This window comes from Lemur catta, chromosome 8 (assembly GCF_020740605.2).
Source record: "Lemur catta isolate mLemCat1 chromosome 8, mLemCat1.pri, whole genome shotgun sequence".
Lineage (NCBI taxonomy): Eukaryota > Metazoa > Chordata > Mammalia > Primates > Lemuridae > Lemur > Lemur catta.
Genome location: NC_059135.1, coordinates 64,128,164 through 64,155,219, shown reverse-complemented (window position 1 = coordinate 64,155,219; position 27,056 = coordinate 64,128,164). Strand labels below are relative to the sequence as shown.

The window sequence follows — 27,056 nt, the reverse complement described above, 5'->3', positions numbered from 1 at the left end:
CAACAGGAACAACAACTGAAATTCTTTAAAGCTCTAAGTTATTTCTGCTTTCAAATCTGAATTTTAAAATATTGTGCATGGTTGCAGCTGGATATGCCTGCCATAGCAGCTTCCATCCCTCATTCTATCTTCTTTGACATTCCTCTGTCATTCTCTACTGATTGACACAGGTTGAGAGGATAGTCCACAAAAAAGGAAAATGTGCTATCTTATGAGATTAACACTCAAACTTTCTCTAATGTCCTTCTCCCACATATCCACTAGCCACTCAGACCTCTGCTCTACCTCATTTCCAAACTATTCTCTCTCACCTCTCCAAAATAAATCTTGTGTTCCAAGTATCAGGAATCACAGCAGAAAAAAAAAAAAAAAAAAGTCTGTTGCTGCAGGAGACATGGCCACCACCTTTGCTGGAAACATTCCCTCTCCTTCCCCGTAGTCTTGCTGCTCTCTTTCCTGGGCATTCTGCTCTGTGCCCCTTGACTCCAAACAGGTGAACTGGGCAAGCAGAAGCTTTGCTTTCCTTTGCAGGTTGGAGTTCTAGATTTTTCAAGTTGCCATTGTAGAATACAATGGATTGGCTATAGCTCTTAGTATAGTGGAAAGAGAGTAGAAAAAGGAGTTAGGAGTCCTAGATTGAAGACCTACCTCTGCTACTAGTTAGGTGGGAGAACTTGGGTAAGCCACTTAATCTCTCAGGGTCTTCATATCTCCAAATGTAAGATGAAATAGTGGATTATAAGATACCTAAGCCACTTCCAGTGCTAACATCCTATGCTTTCACAAGTTAAGAGTTCCTCTAGCCTTGCAGGTTTTACTAGCCTTTGCTAAATTCATTGCATATTGTTCTTGAACAGATGTTCACAACTTTATTATGTCAGGCAACTGCTAGTAGCATTTCAGGTCATGCTGATCTCACTTGTATTGGGCATGTGCACTTAGCTGACAGTGCCATTTTACAAATACTCTTTGAAAACTAAAAAATTTATTTTACCATTTTCTACACATATTTGCTTCTGGGACACCTGTGTATTTAACAACCTCATAAGAACTCTGAAACTCTGAAGGACTGTGGAAGAGGTGTGGAGTAGCAAGGAATACTATTTTAAAAAGAAGTTGCCAAGTTTTGGAACAAATTGCAACATCTCTGAATGTGGATACTTCCCTTAGTCCAAACCTGTGTTTGAACCAAGTATGAAATTTCAATTTTTGACACTTTTAGTGGTCACTTAGTACCGATATTATTTATATACTTTAAAGAAACTTAGTAGCCTTTGATCTAATGTGTGTATAAGCATTCATACCTAATATTTAATTCATCAGCTAGGGAGATCTCGTCCTCACATGATGTTTTCCCACAGCTTTCTTTACTCTTAGCAGGAGCTGTTCAGTCTGCTTCAGTTTTATGACCCTTATGGGGATGGCAGGTTGAAGAGTGGGAAGGACAGAGAAAATGTGAAAATAATTCCATATTTTTAAAATTTGTTATATAAGGGTATATAATCTATTTTAGAAATGTATTATACTTTGAAAAAATAATTACAGAACGATTTATAAGGTAAGTTCTTTATTGATAGCTTTATGTTGCATCTGGTTCACTTCACAACTTTACACTGGTGCTCACTGGAGTTTTAATGTTTACCTCCAAATACAATATTGGGAAAAATACAAAAGGTAGAGGTCGATGAAAAGAAGCCTCATCACCCCTAGAAACACTTTCAGATGCTTCATTTTATACCAATTCTCCAGTGGTATGTGAGAGAAAATGGCTAAGTAGCATTACCATAAATTGAAAGTGAATTTTTAGTATTTTTACATTCATCAATGGAAAACCATTTCTCTCAATGCTTTCTTATCATCTAACAACTAAATAATTCCTGTCTTATAAGCCCTAGACCAAAGAGCTTTGCACATTCCAAAGAGAAGCCAGATATTGACATTTTATAACCATAGATAAATGTACAGGGAAGTGGCTTGGAAAGGTAAGAAAGACGAAGATTGTAGCATTTACAATTTCAGGGGGACCTATCACAGCTCACACTGTGAGGTATTTGGTGGAGTCTCTACCATATGTGCAGAGTGTACAAGTACAGTAGGAGAGAACCAGAAGTCTGGGTTTACTAGTTCAAAAACAGGTCGTGAAGTAACAGTTGGGTCCATGGCAGCCTACTGGGAGTCAGAAAGTCTTCAAGCATAGATTGGGTGGTGTGGGCTGGGGAGAACCTCAGGAGTCCCTGGAGGATTGGTTTATTTCAAGCTGTTAGTTCTCCAAGCAGGCAAAAAAGTAAACTGAGCACTTGGCATCTCCCCAAGGATATGGAGGTGCTGATTCAGCATTTGGGTGACCAAGACCCCCTGCACAAGCCCAGCCATGCACATGTGACAAGGTATACACACCATTACTAGCATCATGAAGCTGACACACTGCCAAACAAGTTACCCAAATAGCTGGGTATTCAAAATTCCAGTACTTCCCCTAACAGGGCCACAAGTCTGCTCTGAGTGAGGGTGAAAGCCGACTAGAGTGGTTGCTAGGAGTAAGGAAGGATACACGAAAACAAATACCTGTGGGGACCTAAGTGCAGGGAGAGTAGAGTTAAACCTGGTGGTGCTCTTTGCTTTGGGTCAATGAGAAAGGGCAGGGATTGTAGAGACTAAGAATTGAGGAAATCTTGAATTTTGTGTTAGGACAAAAGCAGAAGCAGACGTAGATGGAAACCAAGAGGTTAGTGACCAAAAGCTTAGATGTTTTCACTGTAGTTAGTTGCTGCATTGAAATTTTGCTCCTGAATTGTGGGGCAGGCAGAATAGAATTCTCACAGCAATAAAGGATCTTATTATTAATGGATCTTTTGGTAGTTTCTAGCTCAAAGGGTCAAAGAAGACTGGAGAAGTGTTAATGAGAGCAGGGTCCATTAAATCCCTTTGATGTAGATAGGATGATGCCACCCACACTCTGAGAAACCGCTTCCCCTCACTTTCTGAAGAAAGTCTAAACCAGATGGCAACTTAGCTTAACTGTAAAGAAAATAAAAGCCACAAACACCTTAAACGTTTTTCAAACTGTCTCCACTGCTTTTTCCTTCCTCGTACGGGCAATAGAACAGGAGTGGTGGATGGGGACTGCCCATAGACTGCTCATTAGGCAGTCCGACCAAGAAGCAAGGTCCTCTGCATACCTCTTGCCAAGGCGAAAAGAGAAAGTAAAAGCGAAATCTGATTGCTGCCAAGGGGGCTGGTGGGGCTGGCATTACCCTGAACATCAGCGAAGGTCGTGTGTTCCTGGTCCTGCTTCCGCAGTGAGAGGCAAGAGATCCCCAAACAAGCAACCTGCGCTTCAGCACGGGGCTGTCAGCCTTGGAGGAGTGGGAAGCAGGAGGGGAGGGGGTGGCTTGGAGCTGATAAGCCAATTAGAGGAAAGATTTGCTGCTCTAGGCATCCTAATAGACTTTCCGTCTTGGTCACTTTTTGAGAAGATGGTTTACTTAACCTGACTTCATTTTGAACGCACGCCGTGGGTGCAGTGAGTCGGGAAGTCATAGGGAATCCTTGGCGCTGAGGGGAAGCTCCTCTTGACACTTGGCCAAGGTGCCAAGGTGACCAAGGGGCAAAGGAAGTGGGGAGAACAAGTGGGATACGACGTAGGTGGAGATGGGGAGCCCCGTGCTCCAGGGATGCAACATTTTAGAGGAAAGATGAGGAGGAAGGGGCGGGAGACCTGCCCAGAGAAGACCCTATGCGCCTCCGCTACGTGACCCCTCAGCACAGAGAGGCCCTGCCCTCCCACGCCCTGCTGCGCCCCCCTCGGGGCCGGAGCGCCGCGGAGCGCCTTCTGGGCCAGACTCCCCGTTGGCTCACCTGTCTGGCTCCAGAGCCCCCGCTCCTGCCCCCAGCCCCCGAGCAAAGCAGACGTGACCCGACCCGGAGCGCAGCCCTGGCGCAGGAGGAAAGTCCACAGACCTGCAGCGTCGAGGCCCCCAGCGGACTGAAGGGCGGACGCGCCCGCGGTTACCTGAGTGGCCAGAGGCCTCGGCAAGCCCGAAGCACCGCAGGAGCAGCAGGAGGAGCCCTGCCGCCCGGCGAGGGGTCGCCCAGCGCGTCCTCATCCTGAGCCGGCCCAAGCTGTCCGACTCGGTCCTCGGGCGCACGCGGCACCCGCCCCTCCCGGTGAGCCCAGCCTGCCCGGCCGGCGCCTCCGCCCCGGGCCTCCCGGAGCGCACAGGCCCCGCCCCCGCCGCCCTCGGCCAATCAGACGCGCGTCTCCTCGGTCCCGGGGAGGGCGGGACCCGGGTGTGGGGAGGGAAGCTTTGGACACCTGCGTGGGGTGGGTTCTGCACGGAGGCGGGAAGTGCCTGTCGAGGGAGGTTCCGGTCCGCCTCCGCTTCTGCAAAGTTGGGGAGATGCAGCCCTAGCTGGGACTTGGCTTCACTCTGGTAGGTGGGTTCTGGCAGTTGAGGACATTGCCCTCTGCCCAGCGCACCGCAGTCAGGGCTGACTTCTTCGTTCCAGGCTGGGCTGAGAGGGCACCCACATCCCCTTCTTCTCCAGAGGGGAAATGCGTACCCGTCGTGTGGCCGCTGTAGCCAAGCTAAAGAATTCAGTCGTGCTCAGCAACCTCTTGTGTATTTTGGTAGTACAAAGGTGGGGTAATGGTACACTACTGTTCTACCCGCAGTTGTTAAAAAATTAAAACCAAGAGTTATCCAAGTGACCCTACAGTACTTCCAAGGATGAAGTAGGCTTTATAACCATTTGACCTTTGGAAGTAAGCTCTTTTCTTAATAATTTGATAATAATAATAATAATAATAATAATAATAATAATCTAATAGAAATGTGAAAGTCTGCACCCAGAACCAAGATGGCAAGCCCCATTTACTCTTTCCCTATAGATATGGCTACCATTTGGCGTATTTATAAGGCCAAATTCCTAATGACCTAAGTTGCTTGGATATGAATGTCCTGTATCTTTAAACCCCATATTTCATGAGCACAGGATGTGTACTTGGGATGGCCTCCACCCTTTTCCCCAAGTGTGTTTCCAGGTGGATGCAAGGGCCTAGGTTGCCATTCCTGATTCCAACTGCCAAGGCTTCATGGACAGCTCCCAAACCTGCCCTGGCTCTGTCCTCTCCTCAGGCCTTTCAGTTCAGCAGTTACAGTGAGCATTTGCCATCACAGGAGCTGGGCACCGCATGGAAAAAGAGGACGAAAAGCCTGAGTTCTCAAGCGTACTCAGTACTGGGGGAGACTGAGGTACACACAGTGACTCAGGGAAGAATGAACAGAGCTTCAAGGAAGGCAACACCTCAACTGTGCCTTGAAGAATCAGTAGGAATTTGGCCAGGTACAGTTGGTGGGAGAAAAATAATGACAGAACAGAGGAAGAAAAATGCAAATCAGGGTCAGAAGACAGTCCAGAGTCCATCATAGCAGCCCTGCAGGCTGTGTGTGTGTGTGTGTATGTGTGCGTGATGAAAGTGGTTGTGTTCAGGGCCTAAGTGGAAATGACAGCAGAAAGGTGAGTTGTGGCTGTTTTGTGAAGGGCCTTAAATATATACTAAAGACTTTAACTTTATTCTTCAAAGAACGGACGGTGGAAAGTTCTGAGTAAGAGAACCTGCCACTGACTTGATCCCCTCTGCGTCTGTAGCTGCTTGCCTTTCTTTCTGGCCCTGCCCAGCTTGGAGCTTTTTGAGGGCAGGGGTCTTGTTTTATTCATTGTCACCATCTCAGCACTGGGCACAAGGCCTGTCCCAGAGTAAACTTTCAATAAATGCTAGTTTAATGAATGAATTTCTAGAGCCACCACCTTAGCCTAGGGCCATGTGAGCTCCTGCTTGCATTATATTGCAACAATTTCTCAATTGACCTCACTGCCAACAGTTATTATCCTCTCTGACAAATGAATCCTTTTAAAAGCTATTTGCAACACACCATAGTTCTACCAAAACCGTTTCAGTGCTCTTTGCAAGAGTTTCTAAAGGGGAGTTAAGGGAGTTTGAGAACCTCTGAAATTTTATGCAGCTTTATAAATGCATGTTTTTTTGGACAAGGAGTATGAGGAGGGGTCCAGGGCTTTCCTGAGGGTCTCAGAGAGGCCCATGATACCAAAAGAAAACTCCAAGATAAAGCAAGTACCTCTACAATCTGGTCTTTTATCTTTAACTCTCCTCCTGTCACTCCTTGGTTCAAGCAGTCTGTCTGAACCTGTCTTACTGAAACCATCCACATTAAAATAATGTAGAGCCACAAGATATAAATAGTAATCAAAGTCTGATTTGTATAAAAGTATAGATATAGCCAGAAGTTAACCAGCCATTGTCCCTTAATGGATTTCATTCTCTTTTCTGGACCTAATGACATTGATTGAACATGTGAAACAATTGTACCTTGAGACAGCATCCAAAATTGAGTCAGTTCTGAACAAGAAAAACTATACACGTGGCATATTCAACTACAGGAGGAGCTGTGGCAGGAAGAGAGCCAGTGTGGGATGAATCTAAACTGAAGTTGTGGTCATGACCACAGATGGTCCCAGGTGTGCTAAGGAGGACCCAGGAGGCCCAGATGAGGGCTTGGTCTAAGAATAAATTTTAAACAATTCCCACTACGCCACAATAATAAACATCTGCATTTATTCCTGGTCATAAGTAAACTCTTGAGGACTACAGTCATGGACATAGACCCCAGAGGGCAAATATAAGATTATAATTCAACCACTTAAGAAACAAAAACCAAAACTGAGCAATTCATCTTGTTAGAATAAACTGAACTTTCTCCACAGACTTTAAATTGTAGAATTCTCAGATGAAGAAATGCTCTACTAGGATATCTACAGAACAATGACATAAGAGACTGGACAAGAAGTAGATATGGCTGACGTCATATTCACTTAACCTCGTACACAGACACCAAGGAACTGTAGATTTACAGAGCTCATGGAGACCTTGGAGTCCATTTTCTTCCTGCTCGCTTTATAGATGAAGAAACTGAAGCTCAGAGGGTTTAGTGACCATTGTGGGTATGAGAAGCATTAGAGAGTTTAGATACAGACACCTGAGATTGGTGGGGAGAGTAAAAAAATACTGATGAGAGTACCCTCGGGCTAGTTACCTGCTTCTGATATGAGCAGAAATGAAATTTGGGCATGCAAGGGTGTATCACAGATGGAGAAAGCTAGTGTTGGCAGGAGTGTGTTACAAGGATCAGTAATGTGTTTTGGTAGGAGAGCAGTATCTCCAGCATGGTGGGAATTCCCTAGGAAACATTTTTATGACATGTGCATGTTTTGGAGAATAAGAAAACAATCTCAGTGGTACAGATGATTTTCTGGATGTGAGAAATGTGATGAAGGGACAAGTTTTGACTTTGGCAGAGGCGTGTTCACTATGTATTGACAAAGAGTCAAGAACTGGGGTGATGTGTTTGCCTTTTACTTATGTAATTGGAGGTTCTTTCCTCAGGATTAACTAAATTCATTGCTGAAATGTTTCCAAGAAAACAACAGTTAGGATGATAAATAATCAAAGCCCAAGAGTCTTTTGCTCTTCAGGGAAACTGATCAGGTTTACACTTTGGAATAATTATTTCCCCAACTTTAGCAGAAGATAGAGAAGGTTAGATTTTCTAGCTTTGGAAATAAGAGTGTGATATGACCCTCTATTAAAGCTGACTCTCAACCCAGTGCCAGGGTTCAGGACCACCTAACCTGTTAAGTTTAACAATTCTGAGTTCTTGATTTTTAGGGACATTTTTGAGAGTCCTACTAAGAAATTTGCACACCGAGAAGTATGACATTATGACATAGTTTTATTTACCAACATTATTGTTTACTGGCTTTTTGTTGACTCACTAGTATCTCCATGACGTAGATGGTCTAAACCTTTTCCTCTTCAGGATCCAGTTCCATCTCCCCACAGACTTCCTCCAAGGAGAGGAATGTGCCTCTTACTCTGCTGATAGGCTCAAGATATCAGGTGATATCTCTTTAATATACTGATGTCATTTCCTTTGGATAGATACCCAGTAGTGGGATTGCTGGATCATATGGTAGTTCTATGCCGAACCTCTATACTGTTTTCCATAATGGCTGTACTAATTTACATTCCTATCAACAGTGTATAAGAGTTCCCTTTTCTCTACATCCTCACCAACATTTGTTATTTTTTGTCGTTTTGATAATAGCCCTTCTAACTGGGGTGAGATGATATCTCATTGTGGTTTTGATTTGTATTTTCCTGATGAATAATGAAGTTGAGCATTTTTTCATATACTCGTTAGTCATTTTTATTTCTTCTTTTGAGGAATGTCTATTCAGGTCCCTTGCCCATCTTTAAATTGGGTTATTTGTTTTTTTGCTGTTGATTAGTTGGAGTTCCTATACATTCTGGATATTAACCCCTTGTCAGATAAATAGTTTGCAAATAATCTCTCCCAGTCTATACGTTGTCTCTTCACTCTGTTGATTGTTTCCTTTGCTGTACAGAAATAGCAGATTATATAGTTTGATATAATCTCATTTTTAAATTTTTGCTTTGGTTGCCTGTGCTTTTGAGGTCATATCCATAAAGTCTTTGCCCAGACCAATGTCCTGAAACATTTCCTCTACTTTTTTTTAAAAGTAGTGTCCTAGTTTGGGGTTTTACCTTTAGGTCTTTAATCTACTTTGAGTTTTTTATTTGGTGAGAGATAGGGGTCTAGTTTCATTCTTTTGTGTATGGATATCCAGTTTTCCCAATACCATTTTTGAAGAGACTCTCCTTTCCAAAATCAGTTGGCTGTAAATACATGGATTTATTTCTGGGTTCCCTATTCTGTTCCATTGGTCTATGTGTCTGTTTTTATGCCAGTACTATGCTGTTTGGATTATTATAGTTTTGTAGTATATTTTGAGGTCAGGTACAGTATGATGCCTCCAACTTTATTCTTTTTGCTCAAGATTACTTTGGCTATTCAGGCTCTTTTGTGGTTCCATCCACATTTTGTGATTGTTTTTTCTATTTCTGTGAAGAATGTCATTGGTATTTTGATAGGGACTGCATTGAATCTGTAGATCGCTTTGGGGTAGTATTGTCATTTTTCACAGTATTAATTCTTCTAATCCATGAACATGTTATGTCTTTTCATTTTTTGTGTCCTCTTCAATTTCTTTCATCAGAGCTTTATAATTTTTATTGTAGAGATCTTTTGCCTCTATGGTTAAATTTATTCGTATGCTCTGTGTGTGTGTGTGTGTGTGTGTGTGTGTGTGTGTATGTGTGTCTATTGTAAATGGATTGCTTTCTTGATTTCTTTTTCAGCTAGTTTGTTATTGATATGTAAAAAATTGTATGTTGATTTTGTCTCTTGCAACTTTACTAAATTTGTTTATGTGTTCTAAGAATTCTTTTGGTGGAGTCTTTAGGTTTTGCTGTATATAAGATCATGTTGTCTACAAAGAGAGACAATTTGACTTCTTCATTTCCATTTGGATGCCCTTTCTTTCTTTCTCTTGCCTGATCATTCTGGCTGGGATTTCCAGTACCATGTTGAATAAGAGTGGTGAAAGTAGGCATCCTTTTCTTGTTCTAGTTCTTAGAGGAAAAGCTTTCAACTTTTCCCCATTCAGTATTATGTTGGCTATGAGTTTGTTGAGGTACATTCCTTCTAGACCTAATTGGTTGAGAGTTTCTATCATTAAGAAATGTTTAATTTTATGAAATGCTTTTTCTGCATCTATTGAAATGATCATGTGGTTTTTGTCCTTTGTTCTGTTGATGTAATGTATCACATTTATTGATTTGCATATGTTGAAACATCCTTGCATCCCTAGGATAAATCTTAGTCTGCTTTTCTTAACATAGCTCCTTCTGTGCTCCCAATCATGTTTCTCCCCTCTCTAGTGTTTTTAGTCTCTCTCTCTCCATGAATCAGAGGAGGAGAGAGAGAAACCCTGAACATATTTAAAACTTCTATTTTTCACTTTTTACTTTAGCTTTTTAATAAATTTAGTATAGCCTAAGTGTACACTGCTTATAAAGTCTACACTAGTGTTCAGTAGTGTCCTAGGCCTTTACATTCACTCACCACTCACCCACAGCAACTTTCAGTCCTGCAAGCTCCGTTCATGGTATGTGCCCTATACAAGTTTACCATCTTTTATCTTTTATACTGTATTTTTGCTATACCTTTTCCATGCTTAGATATACAAATACTTACTACTGTGTTACAATTGCCTACAGTATTCAGTACAGTAACATGCTGTACAGGTTTATAGCCTAGGAGCAATAAGCTATACCATATAGCCTAAGTGTGTAGTAGGTTATACCATCTAGGTTTGTGTAAATACACCCTTTGATGTTTGCACAATGATGAAATCATCTAACAATGCATTTCCCAGAACATATCCCTGTTGTTAAGTGATGTGTGACGGTATTCTGGATATCCACCCTTTGTCAGTTATATATATTATAAATCTATTTTTCAAATTTGAGGTCTATCTTCTTTCTTTATGGTATCTTTTATTGTATAGACATTTGAAGCTTTAATTTATAGATGTATAAATATTTTCCTTTGTGATGATGTTTTTCACTCTTGTTTAGGAAATCTTTTCCTACTTGAAGATCAAAAAATTATTCTCCTATATTTTCCTAGAAACACTAAAAAAATTTTCCTTTACACATTTAGATTTTTAATCCACCTGGGGTACATTTGGCTATATGATGAAAAATAGGAATTTTTTCCATGTTTAATCAATTATCCCAATATTATCCTTTCCACATTGATTCATAGTGCTACCTCTGTCATATATATACATCCATAAATTCATGGGACAATATCTGGGGTCCATATACAGCTTCATTAAAACATTTTCCCCCCATCTTTGCACCAATGGTAGCATAGTATTTTTATATGTCTTTAGAATAAGTCCCAATTTCTGGTAGGATGAGACATTGCACTTGTTTTTTCCTCTTCAAAATTATCTTGGCAACTCTTGGCTCTTCCTGCCCTTTTGCTTCTCAATATGAACTTTAGAATCAGTGTGTCAAATTTCACAAAAAACCCCCTTTTTGGCCTTTCATTGGAACTGCATTTAATTTAAGAACTAATTTGGAGAAAGATCATGTCTTAACGATGCCAGTCTTTTGTTCTTTGGGAACATGGTATTTCTCTTTCTTTAGTCTGGTCTTCTTTTGCATCTATCTGAATGCTAAGTAGGGGGATAGGTACCTGATTTGGCAGTTGTTTGGTTCTCACCAAAGGCTTCTGAGTGGAAAGAGTGACATAATGAGAGCCTTATTTTGATAACATCTGTCTAAAAGTGGTAGCAATTTGGAGAGAGAGAGAAATTGATCAGGACTTTTGCAAAGGTCTAGGGGAACAATAATGTAAGTCTGAATTTTAGTGGTAGCAGTGGTAATGGAGATAAGATAGCTGTGAGAGACTTTCCAAAACTGAAATAATTACTCTCTTTTGTAAGAAAAAGACCCAATCAGGCTTCCTGTTTTTCTTCTTAAAGACAGATGAATGAGAAGCTCTGAAAAAAAAAGACACTAAGACTTGCAGGGGTTACTTTATCCTGTGATAGAGAAAAATGGTAATCACTGAAATACGTCCTTAGAGCATCCTATTCCGTGCTGCTTCTTTTGGAAATCATATTATTCCCTGAAGTCTAGTTCAAATAGACCTCTTCCATGAAGCCAACCCTGATTCCATCAGTTAGAATGAGGATGCTTGACAGGTTTTCCTTTGTATTGTAATTATGTGCATGCTTATCATCCCCGTGGGAGCTGGCACCAAGTCTTATGTTTTTATTCCCTAATCTCTAGCACAATTCCTTTTAATGCAAGAGAATGAATACTGTCAGGCAACGATGGAAGATAATTCAAGAAAAAATGAAAACGTTCACTTATTTCACAAAGGACACTGGGTTTTTCCTCTCCCTTTTGGGGGTATGATCTGGACCACTGTGCTATGTAAGGTCACCATAAATGAATTTGGGTATTATCTTTATGGATCTTTCTCTCCTCTGTTCCTTCAAAGACACCTTGTATGTTTTGTGATTTCATTCATTGTTTGGCTATTTTATAGTGTTACTAGCATATTATGGCATCTATGTATAAGTGAAGTAGTTATTGAGTTTAAAGGAATTGTTTGGTGTTTCATTATTTTTACAGTGAAATAATTTAATCTGTAAATCACCTACCACGTTACTCTATGCAATTTACAGAATAAAAGCTAGATATCTAACAATTCAAAAATGAAAAACAGAATATAACCATAAATAAAGGTGTACCTTTGCTACCTTGTGAATATTATAGCTGTAATAAGTTTCTGCCCCATGGGTGGTCAGATTTCCCTTGTGAGTTAATGGAAAACTAAAGAGATATTGTTAATGTTCTTAAGTGTGGTTCAGTCTCACATTGCTCTCAGTGAGGCGGCTTGATTTCTGGATCCTTTCTGTGTATATGTATGGCTGGGTGGTTGCATGTGGGAGTGTGTAGGGCACACACATACCTGTGTGTGTGTTTTCCCTATTGAAGATATACTCCCAGGTTTGTTTCTTATATCTTTGTCTTTCATATTTTAAAGTACTGCTTATGATTGCAAATGACACATTGTCATTTCCACACTGGGTACAGAGAACACTTTAGTTTCTTTAGTTTGACATACACAGTTCATAATTGTTGCCTGCATTTGTGATCACCTTGCCATATTTATGATCAGTAGACATTACCCAAATGAATAGGAGTGCATTTTCTGGAGAGATCTCTGGCCTCTTGGCTTATGCTTCTCATACCCTGAGAGGCTGCCATGGCCCATGGCCAAAGCCTCTGATGAAGGGTATGCACAGATTATAATGCTCTGTTGCACATGACCCTGCGACCCTGGTCACAGCTGATTGGATCAGGGGTGGGCACTTGCCTCAAGGACAGCCAATCTCTAAGTGGCTTAGAAGAATTTGAAATGGCCTTTTCAGAGATGGGTACTGGGATAAAGACTTGTGTAGAAGTATCTTGGTGAGGAGAATCTGCAAATAAAATCCAGGGAGTTTGTCTTGCTGTCATAGGACTCTTAAAGTAGGATGTATTCCCAGAAAAAAAAACTAGTAGGGCAGTGGGGGACATGGGACAGAGAAGGGAAGACAAACAAGGGTCGAATGTCAAGCAAAGGCCCACAGAAGTAAACTTTGTCTCAATTCTGCAGGGGGTGGGTATGGAGACAAGTGGGTCACATCACAGACAACCCCATCAGGGGTGAGGGAGCTGATGTATTTATACTTCCATACTTGTCGATCACTGGCTAACGCTGAACCTGGGAGGATATAAATTCCCAGGCACTGTCTGCTATCTGTGCATACTGAAAATACTGGCCTCACGCAACCTGAGGGCAGCTCTCCAACAGAGAGATGCAGGTGCTGGCTGTTGGGAGTGAAAGCACATAGAAGGGAGCCGTACAAACACAGCACAGCCATCAGAAGGGATGTGCATGGAGCCCTGTCACTGGGTCTACAGGCTTGGTATGAGACATTGCTCAGCAGGGACTACTGTGATTAATGGAACTAATCAAATCTTCTCTCTTAGGGATCCTGGATATGAGATACACAGAGAGTTAACAAGAATTCACGAGACAACAAGATCCAGGAGCAAAAAGAAGCAGAGAGAGTTAAAAAGAATGGAAGCAAAAGTGTACAGTTTGTGTGTGTGTGTGTGTGTGTGTGTGTGTGTGTGTGTGTGTGTGTGTGTGCGTGCGCGCATGCCCTGGTTTCACTCAGCTGCACTCTCATTCCCCTTGGGAAGCAGTCTTTCATTATTCTAGCACTGCCTTTTGTAATGGCAGAATTCCTCAGATATAAATTATAGTAAGGACAACAGGGATGACTTTCCCCAAAAGGACCAGATGGTCAAATCTGTGGGTTCAGCTACTTTATTGTTCTGCTTCCTTCTGTTTTCTCTCTGCTTGTCTATGTCGGTGAGGAATGGATTCCACTTGGGAGGACTGACTGGATTATTACTGAATCCAGCCTTCTGTGATTTTCAGTATGGGTTAATGGGTGTCTCTACCGAATTAGTTTAGAAACTGACAGTGTTTGGAACACTTCTCTACCTCACTGGAAGAGCCAGCTGCATGGTGGGCAGTAGGTAATTGCCTACAATGATGTGATCTGGCACCAATCCTTGGACTACAAGAACTCAGCCTCTCCTCTTTCACTTTGTCCCCAGTATCTCCATTTATTATGCATTTGTACTCAGCATATTGGAGTTGTTAACATTTACTGGCAATAACCCATCTCAGTTAATAATCTAAGTTCATTTGCTCTTGTGTGATGATGTAAAGAATTGCAAAACTACGGTTCCATAGAACAACTATTTCTAATAATTTAGAATAACTCTCAAATCTGTCTTAGTAGCGACTTGCTGGAGAGAGAACTTAAAATTTAATGTTTATCTAAACATTAAATTAGCACAAGAACTGCCCACTTAGTGGTATTGAGGTGGGCATTTTTTTTCTCTGCAGGTCTAGTAACCTTCTTAAAATGGGTCTAACATTTTAAGAAAATGTACAAGTAGTACTAGTAGCAATTACTCATGTAGATAATCGTTAGGCATAGATGAGTCTGGGGACTGGGAAAGTAATTTACAATGCTGGTACACCGTGTGAAAACAAAAATGAAAGCAAAAACAAAGCAATTAACTTGAAGCCCAATATATGGTGAACTTTGGAATGGCAGATAATCTAGCTCTTGCCAAACTAAATAGTCATATTCATGTCACTGCATAGACTTTATCTGCACCAAGACATCAACTTCCAGTTGTGATAGTATCTGGCAGCTCTCAGGAGTAATGGTGACAGGACTACATTAATTTTTTTAAACAAGCAACAATATTCATTAACATTTATTGAACGCCTACTCCGTGGTTTGCTTTTCCTATATATAAAATGGGGCTAATAATAAGGCTCACCTCATGAAGTTAAAGTTATTGTGAAGATTAAATGAAGGAAACATTTTTTTTTTTTTGAGACAGAGTCTCACTTTGTTGCCTGGGCTAGAGTGCCGTGGTGTCAGCCTAGTTCACAGCAACCTCAAACTCCTGGGCTCAAGCAATCCTCCTGCCTCAGCCTCCCGAGTAGCTGGGACTACAGGCATGTGCCACCATGCCTGACTAATTTTTTCTATATGTTTTTAGTTGTCCAGCTAATTTCTTTCTATTTTTAGTAGAGATGGGGTCTCACGCTTGTTCAGGCTAGTCTCGAACTCCTGACCTTGAGCTATCCTCCCACCTCGGCCTCCCGGAACACTAGGATTACAGGCGTGAGCCACCTTGCCCAGCCAAAGGAAGCATTTAGATCAGCCCCTGAACCATAATTCTAGTGCATGATAACTTATATTTATTATTATTATATTTTATAATGAACAAATATTTATTATTATAAATATTTTATAATAAATTATTATTATAAATATTGTTAGATATTAAGATTAGCATTGGAGATATAAGAAATGGACAAAATATGCTCCCTCTCTTCAAGTAGCTCTGAGGCTAATAATGGAAAATGAGACAGATGAAGGAGCATTTATGATTTGGTAGGAGTTAGTACAACAAAAGAGATATGTTAAAGTCAGTTTCACAGCTTAAAGGAGGGGCTGGTTAATTTTTCTTGGGTATGTCATGGAAGATTTTTCCAGAGTGGAAGGCCATGGGGTAGCATATGGACATTGGGGGATTGGAGAGGCTGTTGTGTGGGGTAAAGGGCCTTCTGGCAGGGAGAACTGCATCTGCAGTGTCATGAAGATCTGACACAGGGTAGGGCATTTGGGAGCTGTGGGTGGACAGAGACCTAGCAGTGGAGCACGGTCTGTGCAAGAGTATCCAGAGGTGATTCTGGACCGTAAGGTGGAGCTATGTCAGGAAAGGTCCTGTGTGCAACATTAAGGAGCTTGGACTTTATCCTCTGCATACTGTAGACCATTGACAGGTTTTTATCACACCCTCCCAAAAAAAGATATAATCAGATTTACATTTTAAAAAGATGACAAGATGACTCTGGCAGTTGTGGATAGATTTAAAATTGGTGAGACTGGAGGAGTTGTTAGGAAAGTACAGGCACGAGATGATGATGAGAGTGTTAACTAGGACAGTAACAATGGGGTAGAGGGGAGATAAGAGAAATCTCACACGAACATAGAATATAATGAGCTGCTATTGAAAGGTTAGGGGTATAGTTGTTATTTATGGTACAATAAGATCCTTCCAATTATTCTAAAGAAATTTCTCATTTTAATGGTTATCAATCCATGTACAATTGAGATTCTTTGTATTTCTCTTCAAATTGTATACTGTGCTCTTAGGTTTTGTTGCACTTTCTAACTAAACTTGTCTCCATTTAAACTGTAAACATTGGAGGAGAATAAAGTCAGTAATCTCTTGATAGTCATGGTAGCTTCACTTGTGTTTGCTATAGCCTATTGTCCTTGAAAGGTATCAGAATGAAGGATTTAGGAATACAGTCAAGATAAAAATGGAAAATTCTGGAAAAAATTGGATGGCAATGGTAATAAGCAGGGATTATACTGATGTATGTTAGGGAATTACTCTATTAGGATATTAGCACTATTTGGAAAGCTGTCGATGTCATCTCATATTTAAACTATTAAGTGCATATTTAAACTGTGCAAATCACTTGCATTCATTTCATGGCTAATCAATCTAGTCTGAAATAGTTTGCCAAATAGTAATGGGATTTTCTCTAACAGCCAGATACTTAAGTCACTAGACACCAAATTATGGGATAAAAAATCAGTTCAACATCCCAGGTAATTATGGGCTTAAAACAATATTGTGTTGAGTCCTGGCACATACCCGCTAACAGCAGATGTCTTTGTTTTGGACCATTTTGATGATCTCGGTAACTCTAGCATGATAAACTAATGATGAAAATTATTTTTTCATTTTAATTTTGCATTGTAGATGGAGCTATTGGCCTTCAACATGATTTATTTTCTGTTTCAGCCAGGGCCTAAATTAGAACAGTAACAGTGGAGAAGGACAGTAGGTGACATATCCAGAGCTATCGGAAGGTATGATATCTGGAAGTGTAAAGTGGGAGTTGAAAGGAGAAATTTCAGGCTTCTTGAATGGACAACTGGCAAATCATGGTGCATTTGCTGTGATAAAGGATTCAGGAGGAAGGGAAGATTTAGGGGAGATAAATTCTTTTCTTAGATTTGATGAATTTGAGATATCCATTGTATAGATGTGGAAAATTCACTAATAGCTTCAGTATGGAACTCAGGAGAGATCTATGTTGGAGACAGAGATTTCAGCATTATCAGTGGACATGTAGCAGAAGAAGTTACAGGAGTGTCTAGATAATGCAGAATCTGGGGAAACTACCAAGTCAGGAAAGGGAGAGAGAAAGAGGAGGCATGACAGCAGCCCAGAAGAAAAGGTCCGAATGGAGGAGGAAAACCATGAAAGAGACTACTTTCATGTAGGGGGATGGTGTAAGTCATTGGTCTCTAAACCCTTTTAGTTGTACACCTGATCAATAAGGTTTTTTGAACAAACTCCACATATATGTATTTACTTATGAATTATATATATTTTTTCAATCCACATAGTAACTACTAGTAAAATTTAATTTCTTAAAAATTTAGACATAAACTAAATATATTTTACCTATCATAAGATGCATATTTTCACCATTTTAATGTCTTTCCATGAGGGAGCCATCATGACATTGTCAGTGTCCGTGCATACATAAACTTAGTCACAGTGAATCATACTGTCAGTATTATAAGTTAAAATAAATTTATAAGTTTAAATAAGCTAAAAGAAGTCTTAGAACAAATATTAACTAAACTTATAAATGACAAAAAAAGCTGTGTCATATTTAATTAGTAGTTTCTCCTTCTTAGTGATTTATAAAATAATTGCGCATCTCACAGTCAGCAGAAGTTGTAACGTTTTCTTCTCACACCCAAATTGATCATCTTATGTGCCTCACTCTAGAGATGGGGTTTAAGAGAGAGGAGCCAATAGTGTCAAAACCTTGAAGAGATTAAATCAAATATCATTTTAAAAAGTGGAAAAACATTGATCAGCTTTAACTAGGAGGTCACAGAGGCCATGGTGGGGACAGTGTCAGCAGTGGAAGAGGGGCAGCCAGATGACAGGGGATCAAGGAATAAGTAATAGCAGGTTACATGCAATGTATACTTACTATCCGCCAGACACTGCACTCAGGACTTTCCATACAACCCTGCGAACTTATGATTATCCTCAATTTAAGATAATAATCAGAGACTTGCAAAGTCTAAGTGACTTGTTCTAGGTCACACAGGTAAGTAAGTAGTCCAGGTTGACCATCTCAAAAACTGAGCTCTGAAATAGCCTGCTATAATGCCTTCCGGTGTGAGGTTAGCTAGTGGAGTCAGTGACTGAGTCTAGACAACTACTCTTCCAGGTAGCCAGGTAGCTTGCCTATGGACAAGAGCAGGAAAAAAGGAAAATGGGAGACATTAGGGTTAAAGAAGGACCTTCCGCCTCGCCCTTTTTCCAAAAAAGATGTGCAAGAACTGAGCATTCTTATATGTCGGAGGGCATGAGGCAGGAAAGAGAGAGAATTTAAGGCAATGAGGCAAGAGAGCCGATGACTGACGAGAAAATGCCAAGGATCTAGAGCACAGGTGGGTAGTGGAGCCTTAAGCAGGAGGAGGAGGCTGTCTCCTCCATGACGGCAAGGGAAGTCTGGAAGCTTCTACAGCGAAGTATGTAGGTTTTATGTGGGGAGGAGAAAGGGAAGACATGGGAAATTCCACATTTATGTTATTTATTTTTTCTGTGAACTAGGAGGCAAGGCCATCACTTAGTGTGTGTGAGGGAATGGGGAGGAGATGGGGTTATCAGACTTGATAGGAGTATTATCCAGCTGTAAACAGTAGCTGCGGGGAATGGGAGCTGTGGCTCACCCAGAACCTGTTCGAGGCTGTAAACTACTAGTGACACCAATCTGCATGGCGTAGAATTTTTTCTCCAATGATGCCTGCCAGCTTGGAGCTAAGAACCAAACATGTTCTTAGCTCCAAGCTGGGTTGAAGCAATGTTGGGATTTTACACAGCATAGAGGCAGTGGTTGGAAGACAAGGGGGTAAGGGAGTTGAAGACAGTAAGAAAGGTGGAGGGAGCTGACCGACTGGAGAAAATCGAGGCAGCAAAGTCTTGAAGTCTCAATGAAGTTATTGGTTTGGCAGATGTAGGGGAGTAGGAAAGTGAGGAAGCTGGAGAGAAGGTTGGATCCAGGCATTTTAGAGGTGAAGGAGCAGTGTCTTCCATCCTCCCAGTGGCCGTCCTTCTAAACCCTCCCTTTACAGCAGGCCTGGAAATTTAAAAATTACATTTCCCAGATTCCCTGCCTATAGAGTCTCATTTTAGAATCCTCCAATGAGGGGCACTTGTATGAGATTTGCAAGGTAGAAAAGGAGAAGTCAGCTGCCACTATGGGCAAGTGCATGAGCATTGGCAGACCACAGACATCCGGGGAGACATGCCTCAGACTTCCAGGAATCCTTGTGAGAATCACCCCTGCAGAGCGGAGATCCTCAGTAATGGTTTCTGCAATCCATACAGCCCTAAATTTCTGGAATCCCAACAGTGGCTTCCCTGACCGTTGCTCCCCTGACCTTTGCCCCCCTGGACCTTTTAGAGATTGTGTAATCCTCCAATTTTCTATATTAAATCCTTTTTTACTTGACATATTTAGAGAGCTTTATTTTCCTAACATAACGTTGGCTAATATATCCCCCAAGTTTTCAATTAAGCCGGATCATTAGCTTTTCCATGATCACGTTGATATCAGTCAGGATTTTTAGTTGCAAGCAACAGAAAGGATATATAGCTAATTTAAAAAGAAAAGAAACTTATTGAATGAAGCTAAAAACATTAAATTTCTAGCATAGTTAAGGTTGAATGAACATTAAATGTCATCTAATCTAATGGTCACTAGCTCACCAGCTCACTGAAGTCACGACCAGTCTTACCCCTATTTAAATGCCCCGCAGTTTCCAGCATAATACTCAACACTTCCTAAATATTAGTGAGATCGTATTAAAGGAACCACTCCAGGATTTTCTTGTCCCCATTTTCCTTCTTTCTTGCAGCCACTTCCCTCTACTACCACCCCCTTCCCTTTGATCCCCACTCCTCTCACAGCCTCTAGGATCTTATTTCACTCCTTCTTCTGGAATTTTCAATTACGACTTCAATTGACAATTTCAATTTCAATTTACAATTTACAATTCCTGCCCATTGGCCTGAAATATGCTTAAATATCCCCTGTCCTAAAACAACCTTTCTTGTCCATCTTTCCTTCCACCTCCACACTTTAAAAAAGAATAGTTTCTATGCAGTCTCCATGTTGTCACCTGACTCTGCCTCGCGACTCTTTTTCTTTAGGTCTGGCTTCCACCTTCCTGCCCGTGGACTGACTTTATCCCCTCTTAAAGTGGCCCATGACTTCAATTCGTCCGCATGCTCCGTGGCCTCCCGGTATCGTGTGACACCGGCGACCGCGCGACACTGCGGTTCCTGCTGCTCCGTGGTTTGGGGAAACGGCCGGCGCGGGCGGTGGGGGACAAGCAGAATCTGTGGGGTGGGCGGTGGGGGTTGTTCTTGCCTCTTCCTCGCCTCCCCTGCTTCGCCGGCTGGAGCGCGGGCACGCGACTGCGCTTGTCGCTCAGAGGCCCCGCCGGGACAGCTGGAACTCGACCCCCGACCGGCCAGCCGCGCAGCGGCGGCCCCGCGAGCGCCCCCTGCAGGCAGCACCGTGGCGGCGCTCACCGACCCACCCCGTGCTCGCCGCCGCCTGCCTGGTTGGGTTTCCTGTCTTCTGAGCCCGGTTCTGCAGCTCTCGCTCTCTGTGGGCAAGCTCGTGTCCTGTCAGTAAACCCCTTTCTGCTTAGGTAAGCCAGCGTTGTGTGTTCTGCGGTCCGCTCCCAAGATCCCTGGCTGGTACCTTTTCTTCCTCCCGTCTCCTCTGTGAAGGGATTCCTAGCAGTGCTTTTCTTGGCTCTTTTTTTTTCCTTCCTGCACCCACACTCTTTCCACTGGGCAGTGGATCTATTGCCCGGGATCGACTATCACCTTTGTGCTGATTTCTCCCAGATCTTTTTCCAGTTCCGCCTCTCTCTTGAGCGCCGGTTTAATCTCAGATTTCCAAATGCTCCTCTCCCTGCAGGTCCTCTGACGTATGAAAATCAACAAGACTAAAACCCAGACTCACCGACTTTCGTTTGCTGATAAAACCACTTCTCCAAATTTCTCTCTTCCTTGCTGGACACCCAGACTTTAAATTTTTAAAGCTACTTCTCTCTTTTATGCCCCTAAACAAACAGTACCAAGTTCTGTTTAACTCTCACATCCTTTTTTTGTCTCACACTGTCACTACCTTGCTCTTGCCAGAACAATTGTCATATGCTCCTTGCTGAGCACCTACTTCTGGTTGTCCCTGTGCATCAACTCAACAACACGTGGTCCTGTTACCCTCCCTCCTGCCCCTTCATGCACCTTCGGTATCTACCGCTAGAGTGGAAACTCTGGAACGCTTAGGGTATTTCCTTTATTGTGAGTGTCTTTCTCTGTAATTCAACTGAAATCCCAACTCAAGTGCCATCTCCTCCATAACGTCCTCCTCCTTGTCCCCTTGTAAAGTGCTTCTCAACCTTTACTATGCACATCAATCATTTGGGCATATTGTTAAAATGCAGATTCTGATTCATAGGTCTTGGTTAAGGTCTGAGATTGTGCATTTCTAACAAATTCTAGGTAATCCTGCAAATCCCTGGACCACACTTGGAATGGCAAGGCCCTAGAGAGAAGGCTCTTTTACCAAATCACAGAGAAAGATATCAGGGCAGGGACTACATATGAGTCATTTACTATAGTTTACAATCTCTGCAGTACCCATTTTGCCTCCTCAAAGACAGGAATTGGGCCTGGTTCATCATTATTTTGGTTGAATACAGTGACTCTACCAATTTATTTTAATTGAATTAAATATGCTTCTGACATCACATCCTTTTCTTTTCCATCCCATGGTTACCAGTACTTCTCATTTTAACTGAAATTCTCGTGGATAAATATGTGGAGAGAAGGGGTTGCCCCACATGTGATTTGCTGTAGGTGAGGATGGCCCAACATGTTTAAGACAGTGCTAATTTAATTATTGTTATAGCCAGGGTGCTCAGCTGCAAAAACCACTCTAGTTTAATAGAAAAGTAACTTATGAAAGTATATTGGTAGCTCACAGGATTGCTGAGAAGGCCAGAGACAACACAGCAGAAGGAAGATATGAATTATACCAGAGGACTCCACAGCCACTTGCTGTGGGCAGATACCGCGTAGCTCACTGTGGACTAGAAGGCTGTCCTGGAACCTCAGCTGCTACTGCTTCTGAAAGTTTATGTGTCTGCCACCACCCTCGCCAGAATGGATTCAGTGTAGGGCCTACTTCTTCACATTTGTATTAGTTTTCAATGTGTAACAAATTGTCACAAACTTCATGGCTTAAAACAACAGAAATTTATTCTCTCATGGTTCTGGAAGCCAGAAGTCCCAAATCAGGTATCACTGGGCAAAAATCAAGGTGTTGGCAGGGCTGTGCTTCCTTTTCTTCTCTTCCAGCTTTTGGGGGCTGCCAGCGTTCTATGGCATGTGGCTGCATACTAGAATCTTCAAGGCCAGCATCTTCAAATCTCTCTCGGCTCTGCCTTCACCTTGCCTCCTTCTCTGTGTGTGGTCAAATCTCCCTGTCCCCTCCCATCCTTCCCCCTTTTAAGGATACGTGTGATTGCGTGTAGGGCCCACCTGGATAGCACAGGCTAATCTCCCCATCTTAACATGCATTCTTAATCACCTCTGCAAAGATTTTGCCGTATAAGGTAACATTCACAGATTCCATGGATTAGGACCTGATTTCCTTGGGGGCCATTATTCAGCCTAGGACAATGTTTGCTTATGAATTGAAGTCTCACTTGCATATACCTCATTGGTGCAACCTATATCACATGCCTACTCCTGAGCTGCAAGGGTGGCTGGGAAGTGAGCTTCCTGTCAGGAAAGGTGTTCAAGGATGATAGGTGGCCAAAATGAATGTCAAATATCAGCTAGAGTAGTCTTCAAAGCTTCATCATAATAAACTTCTGTGTAAACGACCAGCCAGAATCTTTAAACTGAAAGAAGTTATCTGTTGTTGAATGCTTTGGGCACCAAATTTCAAGCCATGCAAGTATTGACAAGGAAACATCATCAATGTAGAAAACAATTTTCTTTGACTCCAGGGGTGATGGTGGTGGAAAAAACAAAACAAAGCAAAACAAAATAAAAACATGAGGTATGGATTTTTGGTTTGTGTTCCTTTTTTTATCACAAGAAAAATCTGTTCCAGAACCCTAACATGGATAATTCAATTAGATCCTAGATTTGATCAAGAATAATATTTGGTTATAGGTCATGGTAAACTCCATTTCTTATCTGGCCTGATGCATAGTACTCCTGTGGTGCCTAGCATTGTCCTATACAGTTATGGCAATAAGGACTTGGGTAATAAAAAGTGGACGACTTCTGTTTCTTCAACTCCCTAATATGTGATTTTCAAACAAACCAAAGTGGTCCTTTTTGTACCTGTCCCCTTTCCCCGATGTACATGTGTTTCTCCATGCCAGGAATGAATTTTCCCAGCTCCTCTCACCTGTATACCTGCTAAAGGTATACAGTTGTTAAAAAAATTAAAATAATCTATTAGGGTCTGATATGTCTTAAGAGTGTTATAGTGATGCCAGGCACCTTCTAGGTTGCACAGTATCCAAATTACTGTGACAAGAACAATAATTCTACCTTTTGGGTGTGTATGTATATTTACAAGGAGGAGAGAACCAGGTAAATGATGACTGAGATTAGCATTTATAGCAACTATGTAGATGTCTGTATAAATACATTTTGAGTTCTTATGTATAAATAATCTTCTAAGAACATTGTTTTTATTGTTGACACTTTCCTGCAGGTTTCTGAGACACATTTAAAATTCAGTCTGTTCCCTTGAGCATTTTTTTGTGATCTGGCAGCACAATAAAAAACTTTCTTTTAGAAGGCCTGGAATCAAAGCAATGAAAAAACAGTTAAAATTGTGGGGGAAAAATGATTTTTTTTCTTTAACCTTGGAGGCTTCCTATTTCTTTGTGGAGAGATTTTATTCAGAAAGGGACAGCAGTAATATGATCTGATTGATGATGATCCCAGCTTCCCCAAACACTAGCTGAAAGTTTGGGACAAATTTTTGACCCTTTCTGGTGCCCCATTTCTCATTATTTCCCAGCACCCGTTACTTTGGGCTTTCTTAGATATGATTGGCATTTTTATAAAAGTATATTTTAGTGCTTGTCTCTCCCTTGGGTTCTAGAGTGGTTTTGTGTATATCAAATGCTGACAAAATGCCCATCTCTCTTTTGTCCCCAAACGCCTGATTCGATGTGACCTTTTTGGTGGGGGGAGGAAGGATGAAGGAGAACTGTAGAGGTTTTGGAAGCTTCACTCTATGAATTAATACTTCTGCTTCACCATAAAGTTGGTATTTGATCAAACGTAAAAAGCTTCAAGCTTTTAATGTCCTGCTGACACCAGTATCAACAAAGCATTGAAGCGGAAGCTTTCTGGCAGCTGATTAGAGGGAAATTTTATTTCACTAGCTTTAAGACTAAGTATACCTTTTAGTAGCTCTTTCTCAAGGATAAGCTGCATTGTGTATTATAAATCAAATTCAAGAGCTTTAATAAAGAACCCTTGATAATTTGGTAATATATTATCACTATGTTTTGGAAAGGCGATAAATGACTGCTTTTTATGGTGTAATTTAAAATAATAATATGGATTATAGTTGTGTTCAGTCATGAAAGTATAATTTAACAGTTTGGGCTTATAATAACCTTTTTTTCCCCCTTCGATAGTGTCCACTCTTATTTTAGCTCAAGAATGGCTTACTTGGGAATGATTTACTATGTGCTTGCTTTTAGAGTCTAGTAGGGCTGAACATGTGTTTAATAGGAATTTTATGTTGTTGTGTTGGAAAAGCTTCACACAAAAATGAAATTGAAAGCTGGAAAATAAAAACTGCTAAAAGCGAGTGATTCCAACCTCAGAAGCGTGTTCCATGTGTGCAAGCTTGCTGTATCAGTCGGGGCTCTCCAGGGAATGGGAGGCTCACTAGGAGGGGTAATTGAAGAGTGTTTCATGAAAAGACTACTGTGTATTAATAAAGGGAGGAGAAAGTTAAGGGAAGTAACAAGGAATGGTGACCACCCACTGCACTACCTCCTTGCAGCAGGGAGCCTTCACCACCCCAGGCCCAAAGAGGCAAGTGTGTTGCAGTTCCTGGGTCTGGAAAACACTGTGGCCCCAGTAAAGGAACGTGGCCAATGCCAAGTTGCAGCAAGACAATGAGGAAGCCAGGAAGATCAAAAGCTCTCCAACCTTTCTTTTTTCCACCTTCAAATCTGCTTTCCAAGCCTCCCATTGGGCTGGACCCAACTGCAGCTAGAGGACAAGGACATCAAAAGACGTCATCTGAGGCCCAGAGCAGGTGAAGAAGGGCGGAGTATGGATTTGAAGGAATAGCTCACACCCATACAAGACTGGGAGTGAGGAAGGATGAACAACATGGATACCAAAGGACTTGGCATTTATATTTGATAGCGATTAGGTTATTAACTATGAAGTGTCTGTTTTCCTTAAGTGTTAAGTTTGACAGTTGATATCTCTGACATTTCACTTTGACACTTCTTGTTTTATTTTTATTGTGAAGGTTCATCCTCATTCTTTCAAATGCATGATTTGGCTTATGATTATCTTTCACATTTTTTTTCAGAGCAATTTTTGTGACTACCACTTCTTCCAGGCTTTGGACTACTTCTTGCAAGGAAAAAGATTCAATTCTCACAAGCTGTGGAAAACACCTTTTGCGATTTCATCGCCACTCGCTCTCCAGTCTTCTTCGCTGTTGGCATAAACAAGCTACTGTGAAGGTGGCAAAGCTGTGCTGATTGTTTAGGTGCATACTTTGAGTAATTGTACTGCTTCTTATTTGAGATATAATAGATTACACTATTGATTCTGAAATCAGATATTTCATATTTAATGACCTAATATGTGATGAATTAGAATCTCAACTCAAGGGTTGTCTAGTTCCGATTTTTCTGCTTTCTAGTCATTACTGGTTAAAAAAAAGAGGGTCTTTTAAAGCTCTCTTTTTTTTCTGATGTTACGTGACTTTCAGACCTGTTTGTTTTATCTCTTTGATCAGGTTAGAATGCAACTCACTGGCATTTAATAAGAATGCATTGTTCTCTAGGAACATGGAACAAAACAGAAACAACCCACTTCTTGCTATTATCCAGGACCATGAGAGGAAGTTTTGCCATTCATGAGATCCATTAAATAAAAGAGCAAATGGGTAACTTTGCTTTTAGTTGTTTGTTGATTATTCTGGAAAACTCCTCTGGGGTTCTTGATACCTCTCCCACACCTCCTTCCTTCAACTCCCCACTTTTAGAGCTCTCCTGGGGGGTCTTTCTCTGCTCCACAGACCTATTTGGGTTCTAATGCTTAACTGCAACTTTATCTCACCTTCTCAGGTGTCTGAGTCAGGTGAGAAGCCTATTTGTTCTTCTCTGTTTCTATGGCCCAATAGCATGGTCTCTTTCATCATCCCTGGTCTACCATGACCCCCACTCCTCTTACCTTGTCCTATCTTGCAGTGCTCTGGGGTCAGCCCTGCGGCAGGCAGCTCAGGGAACTCGTGAGAGCTCTGAACTGGGAATCATGAGATTAGGTTCTCATATATTGCCACAAATTAGCCACGTATCACTGGTAAATCAAAGACTATTTCTGAGCCTCGCTTTTGTCATCTGTAAAATGGTGCTTGAAACAGATTTGTGATCTCTCAAATACTATGATGAAATAAGTAGGATGAGAGCTGGTGGAAGTGTCCCAGTTGCCTTTAAAGGAAAGGAAGGCTGTGTGGAGA

General features: G+C 41.5%; 1 protein-coding gene and 2 long non-coding RNA genes across 4 annotated transcripts in view; 2 read left to right on the top strand and 1 right to left on the bottom strand.

Annotated features, from left to right (window-relative positions):
- LOC123643627 (CD302 antigen) overlaps positions 1–4,159 on the bottom strand; it is a 125,507-nt gene extending 121,348 nt beyond the window's left edge. Inside the window, exon 1 of one of the 2 annotated variants that reach the window (XM_045559230.1) lies at positions 4,013–4,159. In XM_045559230.1, coding sequence (XP_045415186.1) covers positions 4,013–4,106 — 94 coding nt within the window. In that variant the 5' untranslated portion in view covers positions 4,107–4,159. The remainder of the gene's footprint in view (positions 1–4,012) is intronic. The other variant, XM_045559232.1, reaches the window with a different exon arrangement.
- Positions 4,160–4,370: 211 nt separating this feature from the next.
- On the top strand, positions 4,371–25,926 carry LOC123643626. The gene is made up of 3 exons (XR_006736854.1): positions 4,371–4,433; positions 5,181–5,346; positions 25,899–25,926. It is a non-coding gene; the product is annotated as an uncharacterized LOC123643626 (long non-coding RNA).
- A 48-nt stretch (positions 25,927–25,974) lies between these two features.
- LOC123643795 lies at positions 25,975–26,492 on the top strand. The gene is made up of 2 exons (XR_006736925.1): positions 25,975–26,081; positions 26,334–26,492. It is a non-coding gene; the product is annotated as an uncharacterized LOC123643795 (long non-coding RNA).
- The last annotated feature ends 564 nt before the right edge of the window (positions 26,493–27,056 follow it).